Here is a 20,540-nt window from a genome sequence, read left to right as displayed (position 1 = left end):
CCCCTCCAGAATCTAGGCTCTGGGCACAACTTCCAGAAGGCATGCTAGCAAATAGGTTTATCAGGGAAACTGTGCCATCCCAGAGGGTCAAAGTCATCCTCCTAGTTTTTACTGCATGTATTTGGTTTCAAATTAAAGGACAAGAGAAAAGGCAGCAACTCAAAAATTACTTGGAATATTGTGGCACTTCACCAATCCCTTATGCTTATAATATATGGCAGAGCAAATTGAACCCTGTCAATATAAACTTTCATTATAGATCACCCTTTACTGTACACTCTCAGAATACAGAAAGAATCCATCCTATCATACATGTTTAGTCTTTTAAAAATAATCTAACATAGTCATACTCTCTGGCTAGTAACAAACTATTAACATCTTCCGAGAACACAGAAAAAGCTCTGGGATTAATAGTAAATTCTCTGACGTGCTTCCCACCCCCCCACCCCCCATTCAGCATCATCTATGAACACATTTCTGCAAAAGCATCCCAGAATCATTCTTAATTAGGAAAAGAAATGGATATGCTACTTTCACCAAATAGAATTTTAGCAAGAAGGGATGGACCATTTTTATCTTGGCAAAAATGAAGCACAAACATAACATTTTACAGGTTCGGGCCCATGCAAATGCATGTTTTGATATGTGGGGGTGTCTTATTCTAACCCCCAAACCACGATTAGCATGCAAGTTGTTTTCAACTATTGAATCAGAGATAATTATTGGCAGTGCACCTCTTGTGTAACCATGGCCACTAAGGCAAGATTATTCCACCTTGTATAGAATATCAGCAATATTTTGTCAGATGAGTATTTACCTAAGTGTTGTTTTTTTTTTATAAAAGAAAAGAACCTCAAAACACAGATCCCTAAACACAATTCAATTGAAAATGAACTATTAAGCTTTTAGAAATATATTTTTTAAACTACAAGGCTGCCCTGTTTTGTTTTTTTTTAATGAATATTTTAAAAAGTTCCCACCCTAAAAATTTGCCAAATTATTTCCTCATTATTGGTAACAGTCTCACCAATTTGCTATCACAGTTGAATCTTGCTGAAGTGCATCTATCAAGTCTCTTAATGCACAATGCAATGCTCCTCAGGGCAGGTACAGTTAGGTTCTCCACTGACACCCTGGAGCCCAAACAACCCTTAGTTCTGGATCCCTCCATTCTACAGTGGGCCCCAGCCAGGAGTGTTCAACGGCCCCAGGGGTGCTGTCGGTTGGTGTTAGTTTGGTTGTCCCAGTTGACTTTCAAGCTCTGGATCCAGCTGCGATGTGCCGACCAGCGGAATGTCCTTTGTTTTCAACAGGAATTCATGGGAGCTGAACTTGCTTATTCAACAGAAGCTGAGGCAGTAGAGGCAGCTCCTTGGCCCAGCCAAATCCAGACACCAGGTGGAGTTAGTCCATGTCTGTGTGAAGCCAATTGCAACGGAGAGCTGGGAAGGCTCCGCGAGCACTCCCTGCCCTGGACGTTTCAGACAATGGAGCCTTTGGAAGATGACAAGTGGATGGACTGAATCCTGGCCGCCAACGTCCTCTGCAAGTCCTGGAGCACATCCTGGCCCGTCCCTTCGCCGTTTTTGTCATACAGCAGCTGTTTGAATGCTTCGTTTTCGATGAGGACCATCATGTTTTTGAGAAAGTAGCCTTCGCAATAGGCTGAGAGCTCCGTGACTCCAAGGAACTATGGAGAGTGGGGGGAAGCAGAAGGTGGTTATGATTCTGAAACGCACCTGACTGCCTTCACAGACAGTAATGGCAAACGTTTACTTACTGTAGGAGCTTGATTGCACAAAGTGCCCCGAATCTCCACCCCTCACTGTCTCCACACCCTCTGCAAAAGAACTCTGCAACTCTTCCCATTAAGAGCTGGAGACCCTTTCGCCACTCCTTGAATCTGGGCTGATCCTGTGACTTGCTTAGGCCAAAAGAATATGCTGGAAGTGACAGGGTGCTAGTTCTGAGCTGGCCTCAAGAGGCTGTGTGTGCTTCTGCTCTCTCCCCCGGAACTCTGCCCCTGCGCCCCTTATCGCCACGACAGCCTGCATAGGCTAGCCTTCTCAGAGGATGCAACACCCAGTGAAGCTTGGGGAGTCAGCCCGGTTGCTCTGGCTGAAGCCTTGGACGGGGACAGAGCCCAGCCAGGGTGGCAAAGCTGGCGGTTTTCAAAGCTTAGAAGACTCCATCTCTGGTCAGCCAGCTGACACCAGAAGACACTTTCAGCTATTCCACAGTCTCATGTGCTACATAAGGGGGCACTGTTTTAAGCCACTGGGTTTTGTGTTTTCTTGACACAGCACTGTTGTGGTAACAGATAACTGGCCTACTGAGTGTTCAATAGAAGGGAGACATAGTTCTAAGCTCTGAAATGCATATTAAATGAGTACTAAACTCATTTAATTCTCCCAACAGCGTTATGAGTGGGCACTACCTACCTACCTCCTGTATTTAGAGGAGTGATTCTCCACTGGGGGTGTTTTGTCCCCTGGGGACACTTGGCAATGCCTGGTGACATTTTTGGTGGTCCCAATGGGAGGCATGTGCTGCTGGCATCTAGCAGTGGGGACACTGCCAAACATCCTCAATGCATGGGACAGTGCTGCAACAAAGACTTGTCTGGCCCCAAATGTCAATAGTGCCGAGGCTGAGAAACCCTGATCTGGAGACACGGTCCCTGTGAGAGTAAAGCAATGGTGAAGGGACTGGGTCCCCCTGGCTCACCATTACACCCCCAGGGCTAGCAGAGGGCTTGGCAGAGAGGAGGCCCTTAGGAAGTACGTGTTCAATGTATAAACCAATGGTTAGTGCTTGGAATAATGACACTAACAGTGAACATTCACGAGAGCTCCGGATCCTCTAGGCACTATGTAGGTGCTTCACGTGCATCCTCTCATTTAGTCCTTATACTTCCTTGAGGCAGCTGCTATGACCAGCCCTGTTGAACAGATGAGGAAACTGAGGCACACAGCCTAAGCTACAAAATACCCACACCGCTGCCAGTGGTGGGATGGGATGTTGGAAGCTAGTCTTCACGGCTGTTAACCGTTAGGAAGAACTGCCCCAATCTGACACCACTCATCAGAGGGGACGTATTTAATCCCACAAGCAGGCCGGGCGGAGGAATTTATGTTTGAGATGTGGAAGCAAATGCGGAAATGTGGGCTTGCTGTCCATTTTCAGACCCTTTCGTTCGTTTGCAAAGCTTTTAATTCTCTGGGTTGCGATGAGCTGGACACCCAGGAGCTGTTAAACGCTCCTCAGGCTGAAGTGCTGCTGCCTTGAGAGCGGAATTGTCCTCCTGAACTCCCAAGCGGTCTGTCCCTTAAACCAGAGAGACAATCTCAGCGATTAGACGTGGAAAGGCGACAGGGCTGCGTCAGCATGGCCGTGTGGGCTGAGCGGGGAGGCAGGGGCTCGAGCTGGGGCTCACTACCCTTCTGATTTCGTGACCCGGGCTGGGACACCTGGCCTCTGGCTTGAGGCTCCTCGTTTTCAAAACGGGCATCATGACACCTGTGTCACGGCGCTGCTGGGAAGAGCTGATGGAATATGATTTATGGCAGGACTCTGTAATCTATCACACACTTAGGGGAGGAGGGTTAGAAGGGTAGTTGAGGGAGAGGGCTCTGGAATCTGCCTTGGTTTTTATTGCAGATTCTGCCACTTACCAGTCATCTGCTTTGGGCAGGTTATTTAATCTCTCTGTGTCTCAGCTTCCTATCCATAAAACGGGGATGAGGATAATATCTACCTCATAGGCTGCTGCTAGGATTAAATGAGATAATACATGGAGCATTCAAAGCAATTGCTGATTTACAGTCAGCACTCAACACAGGTTAGCTATCGTTATTCATATAAACTATTTAAAATGACGGGTCTCCTTCTCTGTAACTTGTATGCAGTGACCCACATGGACAAACCAGGTGGCCAGGCTGGGATGAGGGAAGGTGACCACATTTGCTGAACCTTGCTCAGCTAACTGGCTCACCAAAGGGTCGAGCCTGTAACCTTGAACTCACTGACACCACATGCTGATTCACTAAGCTGACGTGACAACCATCTGTGTTGGGCAAGCCAAGTCATCTCTCTGAGCCTCAGTTTCCCCAAAATGAGGGTGGTGCATTAGGAGGTACCATCCTATGCGGTGCCATTTTGGATACAGACCCACAGTGGAATTCTGTGATATCCGAGAGGCTTAGAAGGCTTAGTAAGCTTTACCGAGTAAGTGGATTCATTATCATTTGGTGGCTTACGTTCACGTAACTGCTCAGAATCCTAGAAATGGGCGAGACTGCAGCAATGCTTTCATTCTTTCAACAAACCACCCGTGCCAGGCCCTGGGGCCACAGCTGTGGGGCAGTGGGACATAAACCCCATTCTTGGAATCACAGAGTACATGGCCTCTGTACATGTACAGGTGGGGAAACTGAGGCTCAGAGTTGCCTATCTCTCATTCTGTGGACCCAGACCCATCACCCCCATCTGGCCACCTGTTTTATAAATGTGTCACTTAACAGAAGTAAGGGTAAATGGAGAACAATAAGCACGATAAATGCATTTGTAATATTTGGTAATTTTTATCGAACACCAACTCTACAGCCACTTGCCTACCTCCACACAGCTAATTATTGGTAGAACTGGGAGCAGAACCTTCATCTCCAGAATCGGGGAATCACAATTATTGCTCATAGGTCAAATCCTGCCCACCACCCATTTTTGGAAATAAAGTTTTATTGGCTTGCAGCCACACCCAATTATTTGCGTGTTGTCTGTCTGCTTTCCAACCAGAGCGGCCTAGTAGAGTAGGCTCAAAAGAGACTGTATGGCCTGTAAAGTTGCAAATACTTAGCTGGCCCTTCAAAGAAGAGGTTTGCTGCTCCCTGTCCTTGACTGTGTGGTTTGTTCAAGGTCAGAGACCGTGTTGTACCAATTTCTTATTGTATTTGGATGAACACAGTACCTGGTCAGTAGCGAGTACTCCAGCAACACTAGTGACAAATCCCCTGGTTTCTAACCCTGCACCGTGGAGCTTACTGCAGCAGTTTGGATTCCCTTTGAAGAACCAGCTTATTCTTTCTCAAGTGGAGAGATACCCTGGAAGGGCCATCAGGAGCTCCAGGGCTTTTTTTTAAGACCGAATAGTCAGGGCATCTTTGCTCAGACAAAAAAAGACAGCTGAGCTGCACACAATGACATGGGCTTCTCATCTGGCTGAAAATCCACCGCTGTCTCAAACACTGAGACGAGGATGGAAGTAAAGCTGCCTGGGCCCTTGCTGACATTTGGAAGCTGACTGTCTGCTCCTGAAGGTCCTGGGATTCCAAACCAAGTTTCTTTCTTTTTGATCTCTTACTAAACTGGGCTCAACTTGCAGCCCAGCTGGCCAGGGAAGAATCTGCATGGCAGGCGATCTTAGCCATGCTGCAGTGTGGACAGCTCCGGGGAGGTGCCTGGAAGGGGCAGGGGGTGACGGTGCGGTGGGGGGTAGGGGCAGAGTCCTGCTTTCCAGGCAAACATCACTAAGGGCCGACATTTGCCTTTGGAAACGCTGCGGGATGTGGCCTGGAAGAGGAGGCGGAGGCTGCTGTCAAAGTCAAAGCCCTGCTGCAAAGTCACATAAATGAGAAGAGACAGGTTCTCGGCCACCGACACTCGTGTTCCGAGCCTGGCTCACGGGGCACTGGGCTGCAGGATTAAAAAAGAGCCGCCGTTCAGAAGCTGCCTGCCAAGGGGCCCGAAGTGAGGACAACGAGCTTGTGGAGCACAGGCCTTGCTGCCCAGGCCACAGGCCACTGCAAAGCCACTGCAGATGGGGCTCACGGGGCTATGTGGGTGACGATGCCCAGGGAGGGGGCCGAGGACCCCAAGGCTCTCCCTAGGAGGAGAAAGTGTCTCCTTGGACGTTCTTCTGCAAAGTTATCTGTTTAGAATAAAAAAAAAACTGTGACCTGAGAAACCAGATTTGGTAAAATCCTTGCTTAATCAGTTTAATCAGCACCCAGTTATGTGTAAGCGTGTGTGTGTGGGTGTATGTGTAGCGATTAGCTGACAGCACTTTTCACCTTACAGAAGGCTAATCAGAAACTCTGTGGGTATTGAAAATTATTGAAACTATTTCATACATTTATTAGGCCAGGTAGTAAAACAGGATTAAGCATCTGTGCTTTGGAGTCAGACAAATCTGGGTTCAAATCTCAGTACTAGCTGCATGATCTTAAGCAAATCACTTTCCCTCTCCGTGCCTCCGTTTCCTTATCCAGAACATGGCATGATGATAACATTTGCCTAAAAGGGGTGTTTTGAGGATTTAAAAAGAGGATGCAGCAAGGTTCTTAGCACAGGTAACTGCCCATTAAAAGGGCTCACTGAAAGTTGGCTTAAGACAGAAAGTAACATCTCAAATGTAACTGGAATTTTCACAATGAGCAATGAAATCATTATTCACACCAGTGAGCACCCTGTACGTTTCTTGTTTTAAATCAAATCCTGATCTTGACTTGTCTCATTGTTTCTTCCTATCAAATATTAACCCCCTCATCCTCAGCACATGAAAGCAAAATGAAATGGCATGCTGACAGTTTGTTTTAATTCTCTATCCCAGTGTCCCTGCTTGTGTAATGAACTGGAGGAAATCAGTGGTTCCCCAAAAGTAGTGTGGAGACTGGCTCGGGGGCTGACGGCACAGCCATCACCCTTGGAGCTGGTTAAAAATACAGATTCCTGGGCCCCACCACGGTGCTACTGCTGTAGTTAGGGGACTGGGGCTGAATGGTGATTATCCTTAGGTGCTAGGTGTTGTGTTTACCTGTCTAGGTGGACTCCAAGGACCCTTCTAGAGCTAACAACCTCTTCCTAATGTTGGCCACAGCTGGGAAGCTTTAGAAACATACCTCCACCCAGGACCCACCTCCAGGGGTTGATTTCATGATCTGCAGTGGGTGTCAGGCACAGGGATTTTAAGTGAGTCCCCCAAGTAATTCTACTGTGCAGCCAGATTGAGAACTATGGTTCTAGAAGTTTTTGCACTCGCAGGAGCCTCAGAACCACCCAGGGGCCTTGTGAAGCCACATGCTGCAGGGATCTACCCCGAGAGCTTCTGATTCAGTGGGTCTGGCGTGCAGCCTGGGAGCTGACATTTCCGACAGGTTCTCTGGAGCCGCTGATGCTGCTGGCTGCTGTTCTAGAACCTTGCTGCTTAAAATGTGGCTTACACTAGCAGGAGCGGCATCACTTGGTAGCAGAACCCCAGGCCCATCCCAGAAACAGGGTCTGCAATGGGATTCAGATGCACATTAGATTACACAAAAGCGCTGTCCTAGAACAACTCTGCTTTTTGAAACTGCGGGGTCCTGCTCTCCTTGTCTCCAGGCTGGCTCACCCCGGGTGAGCAGGCCCAGCTTCTGCGCGCTCTCCTGACTCGGTGAGTCTGCACAGGTAGAGCTTCCCCCATCTCAGTGCCTGCTGCGTGCCCAGAACAAGGAGAACGGGATCGATTACCTTGGCATGGTTGTAAATATCCACACAGTTGTCGGTATTGATGCCTTTTGCACAGATAATCTCACAGTGTCGCTGCAAAGCCTCCAGCTGGAAAAACTTAGCGGCAGACAGAAGCTGAAAAAATCATGCAAAGAGCCTGTTAGAGGCTGGGAGGTGGAAGGCAAGAGAGGAACTGCAAGGAAGGACCGTGGTGAGAAAAATCCTCATCTTCCAGAGATACTGTCCCCACATGAAAGGACTAGAGATAAGGGCCATGTGACTTTAAGGCTCAAAAAGAACAAATCAGAAACAAATCATAGTAGTAGGACTGTACTATGGGGGAGGATGGGACAGAGAAGGGGGTGGGGATGGCTGTGAACCAATTTACATCTATTGTAGCAGGAGGTCAACCAAAAATGCCTGCTATTTTATGTCCAGATACACGGGTGAATGAGAGAGTGATATACTGTTTAACAGGCATCCATGGGGCTCCCTCCTTCTGTTTGTCCAGGGTTCCACTCAAATGCCACCTCCTCCGAGAAGCCTCCCGGGCTCACCTCAAGTCACCCCCTCCATCGCCGCCTGACGCCCTCACCCTGTCTTTCTCTGCTCATACCAGGCATGATGCCACGTGCTTATCTGCTGTTTGTCTCCCTCACCAGGGATCCTTGCTTTGAGCTGCTGTACCCCTGGTGCCAAGCACAGGGCAGAGCTGTGGGAGACACCCACGGGATGCATGTTGGGAGAGTGAAAGGAGCTAACTACGCTTTGGGGAAGGGCAGGAAGAGTTCAAAAAAGAGCTAAAGGGATCGCCTTTGGGCAAAAGACTGCAGAGAGCTGGGGGCAGGTGCCTTTTATGACAAGCCCTTCCGTATGATTTTGATTTCAAAATAATTTTAAAAATATTTGCAAAAGAGCGCACATCTCCAGGTGAAACCTGGTCCTGAACTAGAGGGGAAGTGTCAGAGGTGGGGCCAGACAGACAGACGGGGGACGATGGAAGGTTCCAGAGAGGAAGGAGAGCAAGAGAAATGGGCCGTGTAGTGAACACGCTATCCTGTGTCCCTACCACGTGCCAGGTGTGACCTAAGCACCTTGTAAAGAGTACTTTTTAAATCTTCTCATCCTCAGCCTGCTGAGGTGGATACTGTTCTTATCCCTATTTTACTGGTGAGGAAACGGAGGTTCAGAGGGGTTAAGTAATTTGTCCAAAGTCATACTGCTTACAAGTGGCGGAGCGTGGGCTCAATCTCAGACGGTCTGGCTCCAGCGTCCCCATCTACCCACCATGCAGGGCTGCCCTCCATGCTCTCACATGTCTAATAAGCCGGCCACCCCGGACGTGGGACCTCTGAACGGGCTCCCAGCTGTTTTGCTCAGGAGGGGCTTTGCCTTGTGGTTCAAAGCTCCCAGCTTGGATTAGGAAAACTGACAAGAGTTCAATTTCTAGGAAGGACCAGGGAGAAACCATGGGCTTGGCGGAGCAGAAACAAGGCTCCTGGCCGAGGAAGGCCAGGAGGGATTGGGTGACAGGAGGTGGGGAAAGCTTCTGGCTGGGGCGGCAGGTGTGGGCAGAGGGAGGCACTGTGCGGGCAAGAGGTTTACAAGGCGGAAGCACAGACAACTTTGCGTTTTGACAACTATTCTGAGAGATCATAATTCTCTTAGAAATGGCAAGGCAGGAGAAGTTGGCAAGGGTCTTTCCTGATGACATCTGAGCCAAAGCTAAGCTACCCCAGGCTCTTCAGTAACTGCCCTGTACCCTCCACTCCCCAAAGCCAGTTAAAACTGGGCTCGGCTCAGCGGCTACCGAAAGGCACCCCAGAGCCCCCGGGGCAGGGCCCTGATGAGCAGCCCTTCCTTGCTGCGAGGAGGCAGGCAGGAGCAGGAGCCCCTTCTCCCCAGCGGTACTGCAGATGCCGCCAAGGTTTGCCGGCCGCAAGGTGCGGGACGGCACTGGCCACGGGGACCCGCGACAGAGCCCTTACCTCCATTATCTCGTTGTTTTTGATGAGCAGGGACTCCGGGCCGCCATAGTAGAGGTACTGCATGACCAGCTGCAAGAAAGGACACGCTGGTGTTAGCAAGGTGGCCCTCCCAGCTCAGCCGTCTCCAAGCCTTCCAGGCGACCCCTCGGGCCAGTCCTCCACCCGCTTAAAAATTGTAGTCCCACTTACATAACCTGAAATTTGCTATTTTAGCCATTTCTGAATGTCCCATTCGGTGGCATTACATTGACCATGCTGCGCGGCCAGCACCACCATCCTTACCGAGGCTTTCTCATCGCCCCAACCGAAACCCTGGCCCCGTCTCACCAGAACTCCCCTTTCCTTCTGCCCTCAGCCTTGGGCAAGCACCAATCTACTTCCTGTCTCTACGAATTATTTGCTTATTCTAGGTATTTCATATAAGTGGCATTACATATTGTCTTTTTATGTCCCTGGCTTATTGCACCCAAGCTAGGAAGTTCAAGGTTCATCCCTGCGGTAGCAGTATCAGAATTTCATGCTTTTCCATGGCTGAATACCGTTCCGTGGAGCGCGTGGGCCATGTTGTTTGCCCGTTCCTCTGCTGTTTCCACCTTTGGGTTGCTGTGAACAGCGCTGCTATGAACACTGGTGCACAAGTGTCTGTTTGAGTCTCTGTGGTCAAATCTTTTGGGTGGACTTGCCAGGCGAGTTCTTGAGTCCCCCGTAAACCCTCCCATCCCAAGAATCAGTCCTCTTCTGTTTCATCACCTCCAGGGACCGAGAACTCACCACCTTGCGGGGGAAGAGTTCCATTCGGAACCGTTTTACCTGTTGGATAGATTTTCTTTACTTTCTAGCAGGCTGAGACTTGTCTCCCTGTGATTCCAGCTGCTGGGTCCATTCCACCCCGTGGGCTGAATTAGACAGTGCTGCGCACTGCTCCTGGCGACACCTTCCCTGGTCTATGGATGAGAACCACGTGTGCCCCTCCCACCTCCTGCCCTGTCAGGCTGCCCAGAACTGCTGCACCCGTGGCATGGCCTCAAGGGGCCGCGCGAGCTGCGCATTCCCTGGGAAGGCTGGATGCCTCCTGCCTAAGACCCAGGGGCGACTCTGGGACATCCTGGGGCCACCTGCACTTCATCACAGTCTGACGAGATCAGAGATGAAGCCACTAGGGGTTCCGGGCTTTGATGCTTCATTGATGATGAGAACAGTCCAAGCCTGGCTGTTCTTTGTTCCCTTGATTTGCTCGGCCTGAATGGTGTGCAAAGACCCTGAGCTTGGCAAACGGGTGACCTTTGTGTGGAACGAGGCCCACGGATGCATCTGAATTGGATGTCGTCCCCTCCCACAAAACCCAGTTTTCTTTTTTTAGGTGGTACGTACACTCTCCAGCGGGCCACAGTCTCCTCCACTCCCTATTGTCTTCTACCTGTCTGCTTGGCGCATTTACTTTTCCTGCCTGGCTCTAAGGCTGCTATGTTGGAAAAATATGTATGCAGTGCAATTACATCCTGACTCTGGGCATGTGTAAAGGGAGGAGCTTGGAGTGGGCTGTTCTTGATGGTTGCTCCAGGCCTGGGCATCTATGACTAACTTAGGGCAGTGGTTAGCCAGGCCTGGAGTTGGGCTGTCTCAGTTTCTGCAGTTTACCAGGTGGGTGACCTGAGTTAGGTTAGGCTCTCTGTGCCTCCGTTTCATCATCCTATAAAATGGGGATAATATCGATCTCAAGGGGTTGTGACGAAGATTCCTTGAGTTCATACATGGAAACAGGCTGAACTGGGCCCTAACCCATAGCAAGCACTCAATGAATGTTCACTCTTTAATTTTCTCTGAGGTTGAAAATCTTTTCCCAGTAGTGCTTCTGCGCCATGCTGCCCCTTTCTAACCCAGGGCATTCAAGAGCCTTTGCAATCAGCCTCAACTTAGACTTCTCTGTGTGTTTGAAGTAATAGTTTAAATATATATATTATATAAAAATAAAAAAATACGTATATATTTACAGCTTTTTTTAAAAGATTTATTTTTATTTATTTCTCTCCCTTTCCCCGCCCCCCCCAGTTGTCTGTTCTCTGTGTCCATTTGCTGCATGTTCTTCTTTGTCTGCTTCTGTCATTGTCAGCAGCATGTGAATCTGTGTCTCTTTTTGTTGCATCATCTTGCTGTGCCAGTTCTCCGTGTCTGCGGTGCCATTCCTGGGCAGGCTGCACTTTCTTTCGCACTAGGCGGCTCTCCTTATGGGGTGCACTCCTTGCGCGTGGGGCTCCCCTAAGTGGGGGACACCCCTGCGTGGCACAGCACTCCTTGAGCGCATCAGCACTGTGCATGGGCCAGCTCCACACGGGTCAAGGAGGCCCCGGGTTTGAACTGTGGACCTCCCATGTGGTAGACAGATACCCTATCCATTGGGCCAAGTCTGCTTCCCTATTTTACAGCTTTATTGAGATATATTTCACGTACCATAAAATTCAACCATTTAAAGCATACAACTCAGGGGTTTTTAGGATATTCACAGAGTCGTGCAACCATCATCAAAATCTAACTTCAGAACATTTTAATCACTCCAAAGAGAAATCCTGTACCCATAAGCAGTCGCTCCTCATTCCCTCCTTCTCCCCATCCCCGGCAATCCCTAACCTGCTCTCTGTTTCTATGGACATTTTCATACAAATGGAATCATTCCATATGTGGTCTTTTGTGGCTGACTGCTTTCACTTAGCATAATGTTTTCATGGTCCATCCACATTGTTGCATGTTTTAGTACTTTAATCCTTTTTATGGCTGAATGATACTCCTCTGGATGGATATACCACACTTTGCTTTTCCATTCATTGGTCGATGAACATTTAGGTTGTTTCCACTTTTTGGCTATTATGGATAACACTGCTGTGAACATTTGTGTATCAATCTACTCTTCTCAGGTCTCATCTCCTGCCACTCTGCCCTTCCCTCCTCCTTATCCTGATTGTATCTACCATGCATGCTCTGACCACGCCCAGCCACTTTATCAGAATTCACCACCCTCTTTTTCAGCCCCATGCTTTTGCCCTGGCTGTTCCCTCTACCTGGATGCCCTTCCCTGCTTCTCCATCTGCTGAACTCTGCCCCTTCCTCTGGGACCTGGCCTCTGGGAAGCCTCCTCAGATCAGCTGGCTTCTCCGTTGGGTGGCATGTCACCCACACTTGCAGGGTGTTATTTCCCACTGGAGTTTGAGGGCACAGATTGAGTCCTGTCCGCATCTCTATCCTCAAGGTCTGGCAGTGCCTGGCACCCAACAAGCACACGCGGGCAAATGTGTACACGTCAAACAGAAACACGAGTCCTCCCGTCCCCGTCTTCTGGGCTGGAGTCCCTGATGTCCTGACTTTGGGCTTCTGTGCCCACCTGCCTGGGCTCGGAGAGCAGGTTGCATTCCTGGTGGTGGCCGAGGCCTTCCCAGCCCCCCTCCCCACCCCGATGGGTCACACGCAGCTAAAACAACAAGTCCGCGAATGTAGGGATACAGACCTTGTTACAACACCTCTTTTATAAAGGCCAAACCCGTGATAATTATAAGAACAGCTGTGATAATAACCACGCGGAACACAGGGCCTCTTCCTTTACAACGCACTACTCTAACATGTTATCTCATTGATTCAAGGTTGGGCCATTGATTTGAAAGGCTGCTATTCAGTGGATGGAGATCCTGGGGCTAATGGAATTTAAATTGGGCCGTCCCAGGCCACCGGGGGACTTTGCCAGAACAGGCTTCTCTGCCAGGGGATGAAGCAAACCTTTATGAGGCAGAAGTGCCTGTTCATGGGCTTGTTTTTCTTGGCAGCTGCTGACCTGCACGAAGCAGAGATTTAAACGGTGTCCCCAGCCTCCCGGAGGCCCCCACTCCCAGGTGCGGGCTCAGCTGCCTCCAGCTCTTGCCTGCATGTGAGGCTCAACAGTCTTGCAGGGGAGGAAACACACACCAGCCTCATTTGCTAAAATTCTTCTGCCAGTGTGGAAGTGAACAGGCCCCTGGGAGCCTCCTTCTGGGTGGATTCCGCCAGACTTGGCCTATTTCAAGCCACAAATGAGGCTTTTCTTCTTTAATGGGGAAGGGGTGGCATGTAGAGACGTCCCCCTGGGACACTGCTAAATCTTCCCTTCCCATTACTGTCATTTGAGGCTAACGTGGCCAGGAAACCTTTCCCCGTCACAAGCAATTACAGGCTCGGGGGTTCCTCTAGGGCTGTCCTTTCCCATCCAGGTCTTCGTTCAGTGAATCTGCTTGGCACCGTTCACCGAGTGCCTGCTGTGAGCCAGCCTCTCCCGCCACGAACCTCTCCAGTTAGTCGCAGGCTTCCTGGCCCGAGTGCCCCTTTCATGAGGACTTGGAGCGCTGGGAAGTGTGGGTTTTCCTGCGTCTAGCTCATGCTCCAAACTATTGGGCCATGGGATTCTTTCCTCGGGGCTTGGTCATTTTTAGAGGGGACCCAACTTGGGAGGTAGTTAAGAAGGTCTGAAGTTTGGCCTACCAGGGCTTTGAAACTCAGCTCTAGCACGATCTGCTGTGGGAACTTGGGCCAGTTACTTAACCTCTCTGTGCCCTCATCTGGAAGCTGGGACAATACCTTCCTGGCGGGGCAGCTGGAAGGATTAAATGAGATAGAGCGGTGGTTCTCCAAGGGAGAAGCATCCCCGAGAAGCAGGAGCTCCTGGATTCTTGTTAGGAATGCAAACTCTGAGGCCCCGTTCCAGTCTATGCAATCAGAAACCCTGGAGGTGGGGCTCGGGAATCCGCATGTTAACAAGACCCTCCATCCACCCCCTCCAGGTGATAGTGATGTCTGCTCAAGCAGAGACCCGCCAATGCGGGGTGCTTAACTTAGAGCAGCAGTGGTCCACCTTGGCTGTGCCCTGAGATAACAGGCGGAGGGGGAAGACTTCAAAATACCGATGCCTGGGCCCCAACCCTAGAGATTCTGATTTGAGTGGTCTGCCTTATGGCCTGGGCATGGGCATTTTCAAACACTTGCCCAGTGAGTCTACAGAGCAGCTGAGGTTGAGAAGGCCTGGCTTAGAGTCTTACTCATAGTTAGTGCTCAAGACCAGGTGGGGTCCTTTTCTTGAAAGGCTGTTTGAGCAGAAGGTCCCTGGGCTTTGGCACCAGCCAGACTGGGTTCAAATCCTGGTTCCTGGCCCCATCACTTGTGAGTGCCAAGACTTTGGGCATGTCATTTAAGTTCTCTGGGCCTCAGTTTCTTCCTCCGTAAAAATGGGAATAATCATCCTAACAGCTGTGGGAAAGCCAAGGTCCGTGCCTCATACACAGGTGGAGGGCCGTGAAGGTTCCTTCACTCCTCCTGCCTCCCCTGGAAGATTTTAGAGCAAAGCAGTGGCTTCCCGTCAACTTTCAAACCCACCGGAAGGGGCTGTGGCCTCTGTGCTCCTGGTAGAAACCGTGCGAGGCGCTGGGGTGACGAGTTGGGGAGAGGGTGAAATAGGCGCTTGGGGCAGGCCACCTCCCTAGTCCCACCGTGGAGCCCCGGTATCTTCTCTGCCCACCTCCCTCCCCTCCCCACCCAGCGCATGGCTCGCTCAGGCCAGCCTCGTGTTTGGAAGCCTCCTTCACCTGCTCCCTGCCCTTAGTCCATGGTGCCCTGTCCTCAGGTCTTGTGGTCAGCGGGGAGATGGCTTGTCTAGCAGCAGGCTTAGGAAACAAGAGCCCCACGCATGGAGACTTGGCAGCGTCTCCTGGCCTGTGACGAAGCAGCCTCCCTTTCCTGCTTCTGTTAGGTTCGGGTTAATGCTAACAGGACTTTGGGGTCCCTGAATGTCCACAGGTGCCTGACCATGCTGGGCTGGACCACAGTTTTGCCTAGAAGGTCCTAATTCCCTTTCTTTGGCCCTCACCCCTCCTCTGGTTGACCTGCTTCTCAGCGGTCCATATTCCAGCTCATTACACATCACCCAGGAGCCCTCCCCAGTTTCCCTGGCCTGAGCTGCCATGGCACGCTGCGTGAGCCCTCTCTCACCACGTATTCCACATTACGTTGTAATTGACAAATTACTCGGTTTCCTGCTGTCTCCAGCCCCCAGCACAGTGTCAGGCACATAGTAAGTGCTCAATCAGTGCCATCTGGCCGACTGGGCGGTACTGGCATGGGGAGGGAGCCAAGGGGGCGGGGAGGCTGGCCACCTGCTATAGGGGCTTCCCCAGGTGGCTGACCCACAGGCTGAGCACTGTAGTGACCGCATGTGCCCCGTGCCCGCCGGCCAGGTGCTTCAGGCCACACCAGGGCTCACCTGGAAGATGGGATACTTCACGTAACCGATCTCTATGCAGGTGCTGTCGTTTGTCGGCTTGCTGGAGAGGAGGGCCTTGAACCTGAACAACAACACAGAAAGGGAGATAAAGACGTGCATGCACGCACACAGCCTGCAGGAAATCCAGCTCTCCTGGAGACGTGGAATATTCTTTCTCCCACCAGCTGTGACCTACAGCCCCAATACAGCCACAGAGTTCTTCATTCTAACCCTGGGTGATGCCACAATCCATTTTGAAGCCAGAACTCTGAAGTTAAAAGCACTGGTGTGAACTGTTCAATTATTTCTCAAACTGGTGATTGGACAAGAATGGACCACGCCCTTTAAACCTGCCATCTTTCTGGGCCCGCCTCAGTGGCCGCCTCCCCCCTGCAGTCTTTCCCGGGCTCAGGGCGACGGCTCCCCCTCCTCGGTGCCCACGGCGTCTCTAACTCCCTCTCCCCCAGGGTCTTTGCTCCACACGGCTTAGACGGCCACGCTCCCAGCTCTGCTGCATCCCTGAGCCTAGCCGGGCTGCACTGGGCCCACAGCAGGTATTTAACCCAAGTTGGCTGATGCCTAGTGATCAAGCTGATGACGACTCTCGGTCTCGGGTTTCAGATGCAGTTTCCTGCCCAGTGACAAAACGGTGAGCTCGCTGGGGGCAGAGACGCCATCAGGGCAACAAAGTCCTCGGTACATTTAGGAATAAGCTAGGATGTGTCTCTACCCATTTTTCAAACTAAACTTCTTAGTTTGAAATAATCTTAGATTTACAGAAGAGTTGCAAAGAGAGTACACAGAGTTCCTGTTTACCCTTCACTCAGTTTCCCCTGATGTTAACGTCTTAGTTAACATCCATTTGGCAAAACTAAGAAATCCACTTTGGCACAGCATCTATTTTATGGTCTCAACTGAGAACGACACAAGGGACAGTGTATTTTTCTTGTGGTGGGGAAGTAGACATTCGGGGTCCGTATTTTGTTTGGGGGTGTTGGTGATGCCCGGATGCTTGTAGGAACCCGGGCAGGCTGCTCGCACTCAAGCCCTTTGCCAACCCCTAGCAAGCGGGCTCCATTTCGGGGCTCCTGGGATCCTCGCCCTCGCGGGCACCTCTGGCTCACCGCCCGGCTGTCTGCCCCTCCACGTTTCACCCTCATTCTTGGCTCTGGCCAGCCTTGCTGATCCCATTCAGGTGCTTGGATCATGTGGTTCAAAATTAACAACCACGTCTCAACTCAAATCAAAAGGAGGAAGGGCGACAGCAGGGCGAGCAGGAAGGGTGAGCAATTTCCTCTTCTACCCTACTGTGATACGGTGCTCTGCTAACTCCACAGCCAGGGACAAGGACAGTCAGGATCCCTGTGCCGGGAGGCTGGGGCCCACGTCTGTGCCCATCTGGACAGCAGGCACCCGAGGCTGCCGTGCCTGGAGTTTCAGCTCGTCCGGCCGTGCTCTGCTCCAATGCTCCGCTCCTGTCCAGGGCTCGGTCTGCCCAGAGGAGGGCTGCCAGGTTCTAGGGGGCACAGGGACGCTGCTATTCAGGCTAGCAGCTGCCCTGTGGTCTTGAACCCTTGCTTTTGAGAAGGTAATCTGCCAGTGCAGCGAAGATCCCAGCAAACTGGAGTGTTAAACAAGAGTAACAGCAACAGCCGCAGCCATAATTCCGCTGCTTTCAAAATCGACAATACGTACCTTGGCGAGGCTGTAAATAATAGCACTTTGTGTGCATAAAAAGGTCTTCCTTCTACCAGAAAGGTAACATCAGACATCTCTTTATTGTTAAGAAAATGAGGATCTGGAATAGGAAAGGGGAAAAGGGTAGCTTTAGTGGAGAGAAGGGCGAGGCTGTGATTTCTTTTACAAGTGCAAATTAGAGAAACCAGGGAGACAAAATACTGCAGTGAGAGAATGACTGAACAAGCGACAGGCACAATCAAAGGGAAACTCAAGTACTGATTCTGCTTTTCATGGGAAATTCTCAGTTTATGTGAGAGTAAAAGGAGTGTTTTCTCATGGAAGACTCCCCCAAGTCCAGAGCTCAGACGCCTTTCAGGCGTGGAAGGCAAACCTCTCCCTCCTTGTGGCTAAGAATGCCCCGCAGCCCACCTTTGCTCCACCTTTGCCCTGCTGATGGAAGCAGCCCCTGAGCCGTGGGCTCCAGGCGATTAGACCTCCGAGCCCTTCATCCCCAGGATCCACGCCAAATGAGCCAGCCCCTTGCCCTCGTCTCCAATAATAACAAAGAAGATACGGCTGACACTTACTGAGCACGCAGGATGAGCCAGGTACCGTGCAAGGCGGCACTTGCACTTGAAACCCCCCATCCTGGTGGAGAGGGACCACATCATTCCCGCCGGGTAGATGAGGAAACTGAGGCACCCAGAAGTTACAGCGATGGGTGGAGGAGCCAGGATTTGAACTTGGACATTCTGAGTTGGGAGCTTACACTGCCAACGGCAAGGATCCTCCAATTTGCTTGGCATTTTAGGCACCTTCTCCTGGGCCCGTCACTCTGACCTTGTTGGGAATATCTGCCGGCACCCCCTGCCTGCCCCGGCCCCCACAAGGCTTCAACCGGGCAAGAGTGCCTCAGGTGGCTCTGCCCTGATGGTGCTTTGTACGAGGTCACCCACCCTGGTGGCTGTCCTGAGCCACAGCTTGCTGGGCCGACCTCTGTGGGTCTCTGAATTGCAGAACCTCTCTGGTGTGCCTGCCTCCAAGTCCTTGAGTCTGGCGACCTGCTATGTTTCTCAGCTCATGTAAAAACGTTTCTTTTGCAAACTGAGACCCCCCCCTCCAGTGCTTCCCATCCCGGCAAACACCACCAACAGCTACGGGTTGTCAAAGCCAAGGGTCAAAGTCGATCGGTATTGTCCTCTCCCAGTGGTCACCAATGTCCAGTCCACGACCATCTGTCCATTCTTCCGCCTAAACTTTTCTCAAATTCACCACTTCCCTCTGTCCCCTCTTTTGCTGCCCTAGTTCGGGCTACAGCAGGTGCCTCAAGCTGGTCTCTCTGCCCCTATCCTTGGCCCCTCGGTGTGACGCTCCACCTCACCACAGGACTCATCCTTCCCAAAGCCAGATCTGATCGCATCCTTTCTCTGCTATAAATCGTGCAATAGCTCGCCAGTGCTCCCAGGGTAGAGTCTAAACTTCCTCATGAAGCTCCTTGCGATTAGGTTCTTGCTGCTTTCTCAGGCCTCTCCTTATCCATCTATGCTTGAGCCATATGGGGCCACTTTCAGTTCTGCATGGGCGCTATCTGCTCTCTTATCTCTGAGCCTCTGCACATGCTGTTCCTTCTATTAGAACACTCTCCCAACCCCTTCCAAACCTGGTTCATCCCTCCATCTGCAGTGCAGATACCACTTCATCAGTAAGCCTGCCTGATTCCGCCCGCCCTCCCAACTGACTTGACTATCCCTACTGCTTCTGTGCCGGCCGCATCACTCTGCGGTGTATCCCCCTATTTCTTTGTCTGTCTCTCCCTTGAGCCTGCGTGCTCTCAGAGGACAGGAGCTCGCCAGTCCTCTTCACATCTTTTCTTCTGTGTCTAGCACACAAAGGTGTCAAATACAGTAGATGAGAGTGTGCACTGAGGTCAGAAACCTCAGTTCTAATCCTAGCTGTGTGACCTTGGGCAAGATTTTAACCTTTCTGTGCCTCAGTTTCCCCTTTGGTAAAATGGGAAAAGTAATTTCCAAACATACCTACATCACAGAAGATTAAACAAATTAATCAATGAAAGCACTTGGCCAAAAGCCTGACATATAGTACCCCTATGAGCCTTACAGAAGATGCTCAGTCAATTTTTTTTGAATGAATGGAAGAACGCCTTGAATCTTGCTCTGGAGTCTTGTCCTAAGAACCTGCCTAGAATACCAGGCCCAGCCTGGGGGGCTGCTTGTTATTGACAGGTCCTTCTCCAGGATGAAAGGGCTGTCCTGCCTGAAATGCAACCCCGGCTGCTCCCAATGGATGGGTTGGCATTGCCCCAAACTGCTGAGCATGGGATCAGCCCCTGGATTCTGGGTGGCAGTGGCCTTCCCTCTGTCCAGGCCCCACTGACTTACTGCAGCCTGGACCCTGGCCTGGCCCCACTTTGCCTAGACCTTGCTGTAACCTTGGACCCAGACTTTGCCTCCCTGCTGCCTCTCTTCGCTTGCTCCTGACAGTGGAATGGCCTCCCAGTCCCTGGCCAGCCCTGGAGGGCCATCCTGCGAGCCGCCACACATCATCCTCTGTCAACATGTACCTACTCACCTCTTTCCCTAAAAAAATTTTTTTTATTTGATAAATGTCAAAAAACATAAAAAGTAAAAATTACCTGTCTTCCCACTATCTTTAAAATATTTATTTAAAATAAGACTGTAACTTGTAATGCTATCTAGCTAAAAGGAAGACAGGCTATTGGGGGAGGCTTCAGAATAGACTGCAATCCTCTTCTCCATTTAATTTAAGGACTTCGGTTAGAGTAACTTTTTCCCTCTTCTCAGCAACCTGCTTCATCTCTCACTCTTCACCATTCTCTCCTAGGATTCCCTGTGATGGCAAGAGAGACAGGCATGCCCAGTTTGCCACAGTCCACACCACTCTCTACTGTCTCTTATACTGTTCCCTTTTCACTCTTTTATATGACCTAACTGGCCCTACAGAGATACCAGTTTAAGACCCCTGTCACTGATTATTCTTACCTTTCTTCTAAAGCAGGTCCCTAAAGAGCCACCATTTAGCAACCTGCACCATCTGGCTCAAAATACTGCACTTAAGATGCAAAACACTACATCCTCCATATT

At 50.7% G+C, this 20,540-nt stretch overlaps 1 protein-coding gene across 2 annotated transcripts in view; it reads right to left on the bottom strand.

The window, feature by feature from the left end:
- Positions 1 to 938: 938 nt before the first annotated feature.
- ABTB3 (ankyrin repeat and BTB domain containing 3) overlaps positions 939 to 20,540 on the bottom strand; it is a 346,016-nt gene continuing 326,414 nt past the window's right edge. The window contains exons 13-17 of one of the 2 annotated variants that reach the window (XM_058308674.2): positions 17,434 to 17,536; positions 15,739 to 15,820; positions 9,471 to 9,539; positions 7,504 to 7,617; positions 939 to 1,690 (exon numbers count right to left, since the gene is read on the bottom strand). In XM_058308674.2, the coding sequence (XP_058164657.1) occupies positions 1,481 to 1,690; positions 7,504 to 7,617; positions 9,471 to 9,539; positions 15,739 to 15,820; positions 17,434 to 17,536 (578 nt within the window). In that variant the 3' untranslated portion in view covers positions 939 to 1,480. The remainder of the gene's footprint in view (positions 1,691 to 7,503; positions 7,618 to 9,470; positions 9,540 to 15,738; positions 15,821 to 17,433; positions 17,537 to 20,540) is intronic. The other variant, XM_058308675.2, reaches the window with a different exon arrangement.

This window comes from Dasypus novemcinctus, chromosome 12, assembly GCF_030445035.2.
Source record: "Dasypus novemcinctus isolate mDasNov1 chromosome 12, mDasNov1.1.hap2, whole genome shotgun sequence".
In the NCBI taxonomy this organism is placed as follows: domain Eukaryota; kingdom Metazoa; phylum Chordata; class Mammalia; order Cingulata; family Dasypodidae; genus Dasypus; species Dasypus novemcinctus.
Note: the sequence above shows the minus strand (reverse complement) of the source record. Positions and strands in the feature narration are given on the sequence as shown.